This window comes from Ambystoma mexicanum, chromosome 8 (genome assembly GCF_040938575.1).
Source record: "Ambystoma mexicanum isolate Mex_15411 chromosome 8, UKY_AmexF1_1, whole genome shotgun sequence".
Lineage (NCBI taxonomy): Eukaryota > Metazoa > Chordata > Amphibia > Caudata > Ambystomatidae > Ambystoma > Ambystoma mexicanum.
In genome coordinates, this window is record NC_090929.1 from 164,901,399 (window position 1) to 164,914,802 (window position 13,404).

Consider the following 13,404-nt stretch of genomic DNA (forward strand, 5'->3'; position numbering starts at 1 on the left):
CTCGGCACTGCCTCAACTGCCAACAGGGCCCTTTGGGCTCAGTTACCTGCCCACCCGGACACCCTCCGGCACTGCCTCCCATCCATCCCTGCACTGGGGCCTGTTATCTGTACCCTTACAGTTCCCCCAAGCTCCTCTTCTGCACTTATCAGATGTCACCCTATCTGACTTGCCCTGCACTGTACCCTTCACTGGCTGCACTACCACTGTTCTTGATCACCTTTATTTATTCATTTATTTATCCACTAACTTTTTATTAATCTTGTTTCTCCTATACTTTGCACTTCTCTTTCTCCCCTCCATGTTCCCTTGCACTTCCCCCCTTTCCCTTTCCCATGCACTTGCGCATTCTCAATGTCACTGGGCCTAGTAAGATCGTTTGTTTTTGTTTTCTCCCCTGCTCCCCCTCCCTTTGCCTGGTCGCGCTCTGAAACACATGTGTATGAGCGCGATATAAATAAAATTTCATATCATATCATATCACCTCTCTCCTGCCTGCCACCTAGTACGGTGGTACCCCTCCTATGCCGACTGCCCCCCTCTCTATCCTACCCCCTGCTGTATATCTGTTCTGTTGTTACCACTGAAAAGCGCTCCGTTATGAATCTGTATTGTTGTACACCTCTGTAAAGTGCTCTGTTGCAACTCAAAGCTGGGTCCGCGCTCAATAAATACCATAGTAGTAGTAATAATAATAATAATAATAATGATAATAATAATAATAATAATAATACTAATAATAATAATAATAATAATAATTAATAATAGCTGACACGTCAGCGCACTGCTGACGTACTGGAGGCTTTTCTCATGCACTCTTTTTTTCCACACAGGTGTACTACTACAGCGCCATCTTGGGTGATGTTGTACTGCGGATCTCCTGGGTCCTCAATCTTTTTCTGGCTCAAGAAAAACACTCCAAAGTTGTGGAATTAGCAACCAGCACATTCACGTCATTGGAGGTATTCAGGTAACAAGGGGATCACACAACATTAAAAGAATGCATGGATTTACAGCAGCAGAGAGATAATGATGCAGCCATAGCAAATACACATATGTTCCATCCCTAAATTGCCACACATGCCTGCCTCCAGCCACACAGGCCTGCCTCCTCTTGCCACACAGGCCTGCCTCCTCCTGTCACTCAGGCCTGCCTCCTGCCAAAAAGGCCTGCCTCCTGCCATCAAATAGCTGAAACCTCTGTGAATAACAATTTGATTTAATGGCTTGCATGTTATGTCAAAGAAAGCAAAATTAATGGGCAGTGACACAAATAGTAACAAACAAGCATTAGAACAGCCAACAATGTTGGCTTTAGTGTAGACATGTGAAAGACACAGAATCACAACAGTGCCCTGAAATGGTATCAGGTAATATTATCCCCACCAAAAATATCGACGTACATATGGTCGTCGGGAACGGCCATATGCAATATTTTTGGTGGGCATAATTTATGGGGTAAATGGGTGGGAGGGTTGCGGGGGTGTCCCCCGCTCCCTTTAAAAATATATGGGGATTGCGGGGGTGTCCCCCGCAGGTTCCATGGGGTAATATCGCTGCAAAAATATGGCGAAATTTTTGTATGCCAATATTTTTGCGGGGATATTATCACATGGAACCCCTGAAATGTGAGGCTTTGGTTCCTCTCCTGTCCCTTTGGTGAAAAATAGCCCTTCACAAGACTCCCCTGAAGTTTTCATATTTACACCCTTACTCTTTCCCACATCTGTAGCAGCCTTTTGTGTAAACATTGGAAAGACGACGAATCACAACTGTGCCCTGAAATGTGAGGCTCAGGTTCCTCTGCTGTCCCTGTGGTGAAAGAAATAGCCCTTCACAAGGCCTTTCTAATGTCTTCATATTTACACCCTTACCCTTTCCCACAGCTGTAGCGGCCTTCTTATTCTGGCACTAAACCAGCTGAAAGGATACAGCAGACAGGTGATTTCTTTCTTCTTTATTTAAGAGCTTATCTACACCCCACTGATTATCTTCAAGTCAGCTCTTTTTCGAATGGATTGTGTCCTCCCACGTATTCATCATTTTTGATATTCGATATCCAGCTTCAGCTGCTTCAGAATTTCTTTCTTGTCAGAAGGCGCTGTGCGTCGATGCAGCCGACTCGATGTCCCTCGTGGGCCTCCGTCTCGAGGACAATGTCATTGGAGGTATATATAACACATGCAGAGCTAGTTGGCTTCTGTTTTGTTTTTCCGAGTATGCTTACACTTTGAAAAACACGGCGCGCTTCTTTAGTTCTAATCACGAAAAGTTCTTCTTCCTGGACACATACTACCCCGAAGACCAGGTAGAAGAAGTGTTGATGCTGCGATAACCGACCCACATAGAGTATGTCTGTGGTGTCTCGTGTGGAGCACAAGAGCTCGGCCGGCTCCAAATGCCAGTCTATGACCGGAAAGGCTCTGAAGGAGCGAAAGGATAAATTGGCGGTAGGTAAAAACCCCCAAAAATCCCCATCAACTACCCCATCGAAAAAACATTCTTTGGACGAGCTGAGAGGCGACTCTTCTCAAAGGAAGAAGGTTAAAACATCCAGATCGAGGAGTGGCTCCCACCACTCATCATCATCGAGAAATCGAAAAAGAGGCACCACAGGTCACCTTCTTCAACTTCATCATCAGACACATCCCCTGACAGGGTATCATGTCCCACAAGAACCTACACACTGGCCGAATGGGAAGCATTTAGGTCAGAAATGCTTAAAATATTTGAGAGGCAAAAACCCTGAGCAAGCCATGCTCCTACTGCACCTTCCAAAGAAGCCGGAAAGGAAAGGGCTTGAGCCAAACCCTGCACGCCCTCGAGCCCAGGACGAAGGCCAGATCCTCATTGAGAGCCTCAACGTGATGAGAAATCATTGAAGGATCCTTCGAGCTGTAGGTCAAAGCATAAGTCGAGATCGAGGTCATCGACAACATCGATGCCATCCACGCCATCAATGCCAGCTGTGCCTTCGGCACCAGCTGCACCATCGACACCAGCGGCACCATCGACGCCAGCTGCGCCATTGACGCCAGCCACGCCATCTAAACCGATGGCACCTTCGGCACCATTGAAATCGAAAAAGATTTCGGTAAAGGTTTCGACAACTCCTCGAGGGTTAAGTTCACAATTTCCTAAGGCTTCAATGCCCATTCTAGACAAAACATATAATCCTTTACCAAGGAAGGATTACTACAAATCTCTCATATCAATTTATGAGGAAAATTAGCCATCAGATAATGATGTGCCATTTGGCCTTCAAACTTTATGACAATTTGCAAATGGCCAGTGGGGTAGACACCTCACCAGAGCTTGAATTTGGTAGACCTGAAGCTGGTGAACATGCAGATGCACCATATAGACAATGAATGTCTAAAGTTGTACACTACTTGGGGAGGAGTAGGCCTACCCTACCCTATGAGCTCTCCAAAAAAGGGTGGCAGCAAATTGGGAAACGCCAGAGTCTAATCCGGCAGTAAACAAAAACCTGACAAAAAAAATCACCCATCTAGTAGTGACCCCAACTACTTATCAAAAGACCCCACTCGAGAGAAGCTGGTGGCACATGCAGCTACCGCAACTTCAAAGCAGGCAGCATATCCAACTATCCCTTCAGATAGAGATGACAAGCGATTAGATGCATGGGCAAGGAAGGTATTTTCTGCAGGGAGCATGACTCTTAAATCAGCCAACTCTTCTGAACTCTTACCTCTGGTGCCCTGCAGAAGTGTCTGGTCCAGACTGTTAGGAGCGTTGCCCTCAAGGAATGGACTGGATATGACGAGTTACCCAAACAACTCCTTCCCAACTGAACCACTGAAGAGCTGTAGCCAAGTGACCAGTATAGTTGGGAGTGGCCTGGTATGATTTGGAGCCTCTTGCAAGGTTTATAAGGGACCTGGATGAGGACCGTTTTGATATGGAGCTGAAGACTGAAGGTACCAGGTAAGCATCTGATCCAGTTACGTCACTGGAAGTAGTGGGCCAGGCCAGTGGCAGTGCACAGGATGCACTGGAAGTGTAGCGGTTAGTGTTCTTATAGCGCTGCGTGTGTCCTTCAAAAGTTCTAGCAGCTTGCGACGCGAAGTGGGGCTTGGTTTGTATTGTTCGTTCATGTCTTCTTTTTTGTTGGTATCGTGGTACGTGTATTTTGCAAATCATTTCTTGTTTTCCTTTTGTTTTCTGCAGGTGTGGAATGTCGAAAGGCTGTGTCAGATTTCAGCCACTGCAGGAGGATGATTGGAGTTACTGTGGATGAGCATCCTGGCTCCCTGACAACATGCACAGGTAACCGAGTTCGCAGCGGGAGGTTCAAGTGGCAGTTATTGTTATGGGGCTCTTAATGCTTGTCTTTCTTGTTTCAGGAGCTGGAGCCGCTGCGGAACTCGATCGAAACAGTCTTCAAGTAAGTATTACCATCGGAATAGATTCGGAGCACAGAGGGATTTCAGGAGTTCACCGGTAAGACTGCAGGAAGCAACAGAAAGGCTGAAGGTCACTGCGCATGTCGAGACAGGAGCGATAAGCATTACACTGCTTACACAGGTAGCAGAAGAAACGCTAAGCACAGGGTGTGGCCCGAGGCGTGGTTTTATAGCCTCAGCCTGCACCCTGTAACAATAGACCACCAGGGATCCCAGATACACGGACCAACTGGGGGCCATCTTGAGTTCTGCTGCATGTCTTGACTTGGCGGCCATGTTGTTGGGGATCAAGGCTGCCTATGCTCGTCAATGAACGCCAGCACCAGCCAGCAACTCTCAATGTCCAGTCCTTTCGCACACTGCCATGTGAAGATGGGCTCTCTGTTCCCAATGGGTTCATGACATCTACATGTGCCATAGCAACATTCTCATTCACTCTATGTGACTGTATTTCCATGGTGGCAGAGCACATTCCCGAGGAGGGGGGAGAGACAGGTTCTTGGCTATTGTTTGAGACGGCAAAGATGCTGTGTGCAAGTCTCTTCAGTCGGGTCTAGATTCTGCTGACAGCATCAGCAGAGCCATGGCAACTAGCACCGTAATACACAGATTTGCGTGGTTGAGGGAGTCGGGATTTGTGCCGGATGTGCAGTCCAGACTCCTTAACATGCCTTCTGACGGGTCTCACCTTTTGGCAAAAAGGCTGACGAAAGCCTTGAGAAGTTGTAGACCTCGAAGGTGGCAGCCAAATCCTTGGGTGCCGCTATTAGGCGGCTTTAGCCCTTTCATCCCGGTGGACAGCCTTGGAGGGGTAGATCTTTTCGCTACTACTCAGTTGGAAGAGTGAGAGGAATGGCTGGTCAAAGAGGCCAAAGATTCCCTCGTGGTGGACGAGGGAGAGGTGCAAAGCCCGCTCAAGCAGGGGCATCCTTACCAACAGCCACTGCATCAGCCGCCTCAAAACCTCTCCGAGGTCTTGAGTCACGAAACACCAGTGGGAGGCAGACTTTATCAGCATCTGAAAGAATTGCGAGACATTACTTTGGATGCTTTGGCATTGGAAAGCATAGCCCAAGATTACCGCCTCCCCTTCATTCAGAGACCTCAGAACCATCCACTGGGGAGCCATTCTTTGAGGGTTCCAGATCCACTCCTTTTGCAGGATACTTTGACCCAGCTATACAAAGGCGCTATAGAACCAGTGCCTGTAGCAGAAAGGAACAAGGGATGGCACTCTCCATATTTCCTAATACCCAAGAAAGATGGAGGACTGAGACCCATCTTGGACTTGAAATATGTTAACAAGTTCCTCGGGAAAGACAAATTCAAGATGGTCACACTTTCTCAGATCCTTCAGGCCCTTCAACTCCAGGACTACAAGCCACCCTTTACTATTTTCCACAAGGATAAGGTGGTGCTGAGGGTTAAGCCTTCATTTTTACCTAAAATCATTTCAGATGTTCATGTAGGACTAAAAATAGTATTGCCCACTTTCAATCCTCCACCTCACCCTGGCAAAGAGGAGGAGAGATTACACAGATTGGATCCTTGTAGAGCTCTAAGCATCTACATATCTAGATTATCCAAACTTTGCATTGATGATCAGCTTTCTATAGGCTATACAGGTCACAAACTGGGTCAGGCTGTGACTAAACAGACCTTATCCAGATGGATCCTTCTGGTAATTTCAGAATGCTACAGGCTAGCGGGCAAAGATCCTCCAGAAGGTTTATGGGCCCATTTCACCAGGGCGATGGCTACCTCTACAGATCTAAAAAGGCGTGTCCCGATCAAAAACATTTGTGAGGCAGCTACGTGGTCTACTATACACACGTTCACGAAGCATTACTGCCTTGAGTCTTCCCTCGGTCAGGATGGAAGCTTTGGAAAAGCTAGCCTCCATTCGGTTCATGGAAACCATTAATACCTAAATTCTTACTCCCACCACCAAAACAGACACTGTTTTGGGAGTCTATCAAAGATGAGAAATACGTGGGAGCACACAATGCATTTGAAGAACAAGTTACTTACGCCTAGTAACGTTTGTTCGACTAGATGTTCCTCCCATGTATTCTTCATTGCCCTCCCAGCCTACGCCACAGCCGAATTGCCCATTCTATTACAGCTTTCGCTCCTTCAAAGCTTAGTATGATCAAACCCGTGCTTATGCGCGCAGTTTCTACTGTATGAAAAACAGAACTGAATCCAACAGGGCTGCACATGCTATATATACCTTCGATGACATAATCCTCGAGACGGAGGTCTTCGAGGAACATCGAATCGACTGCATCGACGCACTGCACCCTCTGCCGACATTTTATTTCTGAAGCAGCTGAAGCTTGATATTGGATATAATAGATGAAAAATACGTGGGAGGAATATCCAGTCGAAAGAACGTTACCAGGGGTAAGTAACTTGTTCTTATGTTACTTGTTACTCTGTGCTTCTAAAGATGCACATTCTAATGGAAGATGTATCTTGTTATCATTCTACCTGAAGTGCTCTTCATTCTAGTGTTCCAGGTACAGATGTTGCATAGTGCAGGATGACACACCAGCCCATCTAGCTTGGTCAGGCTGCTACTTACCATTTTAGCATAGCAAATGGAAACATTTTTTATTTATTCAGTGGAACTCCCAAGTATATTAAGTAATTCTTTGTTTGGTGGATTTTTTCTCCCGATTGAAACTAAAACTGATTGAAAATCGAATTAAGGGGCTATAACTGGAACTGTGCAATCAGAAGAGACCCCTCCCCCTTCAAACCGGCATAGATAAAAGTTGAAAAAATCTGGGTGGAAATGACTAATGACTTCGCACCTTTGGGCGCTCCTGGGACAATCAAAAGGGAACACCTTTGCTTCCCCTCTCTCATAGCATGAGAATGCAAAGGAGAGAATCGCTGATGCAGACCTGGGAAACAATCAGAGCAGTTAAAGTTAAGTAATTGGAAACTCATATATATATCATAATAGGAGCACAGGTGCATTACCTGGCATTACCTTGACAACCTACACTGGGTGACCCTTTCCCTCCCTAAACTGTATACACTGCCTATAACCCTCTGCATCCCCTATATGTGTGCACCTACCCCCTCATACCCCCTCAACGCTCTATCTTAACTGCATGGATATTTTGCATAGAATTACCATATCCCCATGTTGTACAGAGGTCATCTGCTGCACAGCTAGGTTTGTGTTGAATCAAACCTCACACTAATGTTATGTTATGTTGGGCCTCATTATAACTTTGCCGGTATCCTGGTGGTATTTCCGCCAGGATACCAGTAAATGGTAACACTGTTACCGGCACTCAGTCCGGCGGTATTACTGACGGATTACGAGTGCCGGTAAGGGTTTTAAATCCCCATTCCATGGAGTCTCATAGAACTCCATGGGGAATTTGCTGGTATTACCGGCACAGGAAAGAAGAAGAGTAGTATTGTGGCAGAATTTGGAAGAATGTGGTGACATGACAGGCAGCCGCATTCTGAATGAGTTGAATATTTAAAGTTCACACGACGGAAGAGCAAACCGGAGAGCATCGTCATAATCAAGGCGAGAGTGAACGAGAGCAGTGACAGCTGAAGAAAACACAGAGAGATAGTAAAGCATCTGAATAAGAGTATGGACTTCATCAAAGCAGTCAGAAGACATTTGATTGATTTGAGGAATTAGAGAGAGAGAGTAGAGTCAAGTTTGAACCCAAGGATTTTGAAAGACCAGGGAGGAGCATGGAGGGAAACAGGCCACATATGTGGTCGTGCTAAAGGAGGGCAACAACCATAACCTGTTTCATCGTGATTTGGTGATCATCCAATCAGATATGGCCAGAATGCAGTTCTGAAAAGGTGCAGAGAGTTGCCCTGGGTAATTGCTGAAGTGTATCAAAGGTTGCGTGTCATTGGCATACATGAAAAAAGAGAAACCATGTCAGTGGATGAGGTGGGCAAGGGATGAAACATAGAGGTTAACAACGATAGTGCAGTGAGAGTACCCCTGAGAAATGGCACCTGAAAGGGGTGAAAAGAACCAGTGAAAAGAGGGAGAGAAACTGCTTGCAGGTGATTTTAAAGAAAAGTGCAGAACAATTCTTAGTCAGAGTCACAAATATTGAAGAAGTGCAAGACAAGAGAAGAGGATAGAGCGATCAACGACATTGCAATCTGTAGAAAAGTCCAAAAGGTCCATAGCCACAGTTTTGGACTAATCCAAAGTATTGCAGAGATCATCAAGAGAAGCAAAATAAAAAAGCTGATTCTGTGTTAGAATGTCATCTGCTGAGGGTGGGGTAGCCTGAGTTGTTTTCATTTTTAGTAATTAAAATGATGCAGGTCATTTTTTTTCTGATACAATGGTTAACTAATCAGACCCCCTTCCATCAATGCTTCATGGCAAAATATTATAGTGCAACCAAGTGCTTGTGAGACTCTCCTGACACCCGCAGCACCAGACCTGCAGAACCAAGAGGCAGGTTCAAAAGTCACACGATATGCGTTCCTAATAGCTGCTGAAACACAAAGTGACAGCAAGCAGGGGTGGTTTTTTAAGCTTCAGCACCTCTGATTCAAAACATGATAATTGTGCACCCTAGTTAGCCTGGTGGCACATTACACTTTAAATCTAAATCATGCCTGATGGGGGCAAAGTGGTTGCTAAAATCACCCAATTATAGAGCAACAGCAATTTTATATCATTCCAGTATCAGCTTTGTGATCAGGATTTTAGCTTTGTGTAATTAAGCACCTGATGTGGCTGTCTCGACAACTGGCATGTGGGTCAACCCTCCACAGGAAAACTCCTTGGAATCAGATCTTCAAGCCAGCACTTGTATAACAAAGCCACACACACACCACTGGAGTCCATTTAAAGTCATCAGACATGGGAAGGGGAGAGTTAGAGTAGCCAGGGAATAGTTGAGAGAGGGGTTTCACAGTCTTGGGTTCAGCTACGACTCTCTACAACTTCATGTCCTCTTCATTTTCTACAGGACAAACACTCTAGATATAATGTCAGGAGTCAAAGGGCACTTGTTAAAATATCCTGAATTAGAGCTCTTACAGGGATTGGCCCAAAGCAAGATGCCTGTGACATTTCGCCTTTAAAAGAAAGGGGATAACCCCTCCTTCTTTAATTCATCTTTGGGCTCTCGAGACAAGACAAAGGATTTACTGGACTGCCGCCTCAAGCACAGTCTGCGCCCAAGTCGTCTGCCGTAGATAGGAAAATAGAAGGCATCCAAGAGAGAGACATGCTCTGTGTCTGAACTTTCCCCAGGAAACAGAGGTACTGAAGTGCTTTGGATCAAGGCCTCTCTGTTGGCGGCACTGGAAGCAGAACCATGTTAAGGGGATGTGAGGTAGTCCGTATAGGTGCCAGCCAATTGCCTGAAATGGAAGCACAACATTGAAGGGCTCACCTTATGCTTGAGACCCTGGATTGGGCTTTCCAGCAAACCAGAACTCCAGAAGCAACTTCGAATCCTGTTTGATCACATGGAGACATCTTTGATCCAGATCAACTGTGGGTGATGCACTTGGGGCAACCGTAGGACACGCAGGACTGCTTCTTTGCATTCTATGCATGTCTGGACACCTCGCTGCACTTTGAGCAATCCAGACGCTGTCTCAACCCATTGAAGAGAACGGACTTGTCTCGACTCGATAATGGGCTCAAAGTTGTGTTTCAATCTTCTTGATCTCTGACTCGATCCAGTAGAGCCATCGTCTCCACCATCTCGAAAGCCGATCCCAACAGAAGCCTGCCCCTTCAAACAGACTTGGCACCAACCACCAATGGCATTGCGTTGCCACTAACATCTTCACATCAGCTCGACCATCACAAACATGCCTCGAAGCCTGGCTCAATGCTGTCGAGCACCAAAGACAAGACTTAAATGTACTGTGAAAAGGCCTTGTCACCTGGTCCACTTTTAGGGACCATAGTGACTTTTAAAGCCCCCTTATCTACCGTTTTCTACAAGAACAAATCCTTCAACAAAGGCAATTGCACAAATCCTTGACTGAACACCCCTGCTAATCAACAGAGAGTGCCCTCTCACAGCAAAGTTCTGCATGCTCTGTATTTATTTGACAGGGGTCGGTTTCTAGTGTTTTAGATCAGGATATTTGCATTTTATTGCATGATTGAAGACCCTAACCTTGATTTGACATTCTTTTATTTTGGAACCATTGTGCTAACACTCTTTGGGTTGATATTGCTATCATTTCACACTCCTCTTGAAAATATAGCACTGCCTACATTACCAAAAGAAGGAGGTATACCTTTAGCACTGTGCCTTTTTCACCTTTATGATTGGGACCACTGTTGGTTTATTAGTAGTGTGGGGCTAAGTAGGCGGTTTAGCCACTACTCATCCCTGTACTCCAGCAGAGCAATAGTCATTTTGTCACAGACTTCATGCTGTGTCTAGGCTGATAGCCAGCTTGGATAGGGTGAAGAAGCAGATTGGATTCCAAGGAAGCTGGTAGCTAAGAGGTAACTGCAGTTACCAGAATTTGGGGAAGGTGTGAGATAGTCTAAAAGGTAGTGGGAATAGAATGGTCAAGAGTTGGATTTTTTAATATTGGAGAAACAATAGCAGATTTGAAAGGGGAACCATCAAAACAGGGCCAGATTAAAATGTCTTCTACTGGTTCACAAATGTATCCACAGTAAGGCTCCAGCGTATCTGTCATCATCTATCCAACTCTAAAAGCCTTCTCGTAATCTCTGCTCTGCATCCTCGACTACCCATGTGGCTCCTCGCCTACCCTGTGCTTCCTTGCGCTTCTGTTCCTTCTCTCTTCTTGCTCCACTTGCATGGACTTCTCTTCCCCCTGACATCCGAGAAACAGTCCACATGGTTTTCTTCAAAACCAAACTAAAAGCCTACTTCCTCGCGGCCCAGTTACCCTTCTAACCTACCTCTAATCTGCCTGCTACCTAACATTATTCCCTCACCTCTAACCTGCCACTGTCCCTCGCTTCCTCTGCCTCCACTCTAACACTTTATCCATCATGGTCACACCCCTAACATAGCTGGCTATACCACCTACCGCCACTTAAAAATGTCCATTGTTTGCTGTCCTTAATCTATGTATGTCCATATATGTATTGACCCTGTTAACTGTTCCATTTACTTCCCTCCACAACCTGGTCAGTAAGTTCCTCAAACTCACCCCATTGCAAGAAGCTCCTTCCTTCCCGTCAAATCTGATTTCTTATCTAATGTACGTTCTTTTGTGATCAAAAGAGAATTGTTCCTCCTGTGTAGAAATAAATAAATAAATATAAAAATTAAATCCGAGATGACAGAGAAGTGTTGCGAGGCACAGAAGTGAAAGGCCAACACCTGAAGCACATGATTTGAGAAGACAGATGGGGACAAGTCCAAATGGGGCCAGATTTAGTATGATGGATATGCTCAGGGGGTGAAGGAAGGTGCTAAGGATAGAAGGGGGGATTGCAGGGAGAAGGGCAGGAGCAGGCAAAGACAATATTGGCTCGAACGGTAGTCACATTGTTGAGGAAAAAGGAGGCAACCTGGCAAGATTCAAGAGAGACGCAAATGGTGGGGGAGAAATCAGAGGAGGTAGAGAGTTGAGAGTGTGCTTAAAAGGTTGCTTTTTGCTTGTTAGAAGCATTGTCATGCTGCGTGAAAAAGTAAAGGGTTTTAGCTTGAGCAATGGCGTTCTTGTAAATATTAAACTGCAATTTATTCAGTATTTTAAGAAGTTCACCAATGGTGTTCTGCTGTTTTAGTGCACGTTTTTCTAAGGCGTAAATGTAGGGTAATTCAAGGGCCAGTTTTAGCCCTTGTCGGGAAAGCAGTGGTTTTAACAGGAATTTAGGTCAAGAACATTAGAAAGCCAGCTGTCAAAGAGGAGGGAGGAGGAGACAGGTTCATCGGGATGTAAAATTGTGATATATCCCTTCTATGGGGAGGTTTTTCCAAAGGCGGACAGAGTTTTTATAGGTGCCGAGAAGACAGTAGAGCGAAGGGGGAAGGGATAAGGAGAAGGGGGCAGTAACATGGTGAGAGCAAGAGAGAGGAAAAGTAGAAAGATGGTTAACTAGAGAAGGAGTACGGCCAACCAAGACCAAGGAAAAAAGGTTACCAATGAGAGAAGAAGGAGAGGAGTGGAAGGTATATAGCAACATCAAAGGCGCTGAGGTTCTTGATGGACTCTCAGCTTTCTCAGCCACCTTCAATGGTGCCACAGCCTGATTAGATTGTCACCACCAAAAGGTATTGTTAAATGTTCTATCATGCCTTCTTCTTCCACCAGTCCTCCAGTACCGCGGTAGTCTGACATATAGTATAATCAAGGTTTGACTGCAACAGTAGTCTGTACTTGAATTCCCCTAAGAGCCCAAGGGAGAGGCCACAGCATGTTCAAAATGATTCCACCCACCTAACTGCTGGGGCAAAAAGGAAGATACATACCTTCCATTTAGAGCAAACATGACAGGTTCCCCGTTGATAAGTCTAATTTACTGAAATGATTGTACTTATAAACAAAATGCTGTTACATCAGAAACAGGCCCTGGTTCCTAACTTCTAACTATAGATGAGATATTGGGGGTCATTACAAGTTGAGGGGGTAAGGGATACCAGATACCGGTAAGGAGACTGGTGCCGGTAATCCCTTACCGCCCAATTCTGAGGTCCATTGGCAGGAACCGTAAAGGACGTGTGGTCTGACCACACGTTCTTTACGGGGCCGTTAAGGGACCTTGGAGCTAACAAAGGGCCCGCAATTAACAGGCCCTTTATTAGCGCCTTCCCATTGAGCCCTATGGGGGCTTAAATGGGAATGGGAATGGCATTTGGAATGGGGACTTACCGGGTCTGCCTAGGGGGGAATGTCCCGGTAAGTCCCCTCTCCACCAGTCCGGACCCGGACACGATTCTGGAGGCAGCCATGGCGCCAATAGTGCCCTGGCTACCTCCAAAGTCGTAATGAGGCCCATAGT

The 13,404-nt window shown here is 45.8% G+C and overlaps 1 protein-coding gene across 1 annotated transcript in view; it reads left to right on the plus strand.

The window, feature by feature from the left end:
* The window catches only part of LOC138471465 (xenotropic and polytropic retrovirus receptor 1 homolog), a 245,232-nt gene that overhangs the window by 227,438 nt on the left and 4,390 nt on the right, over positions 1–13,404 (plus strand). Inside the window, exon 13 of the mRNA XM_069609088.1 lies at positions 834–970. Coding sequence (XP_069465189.1) covers positions 834–970 — 137 coding nt within the window. The remainder of the gene's footprint in view (positions 1–833; positions 971–13,404) is intronic.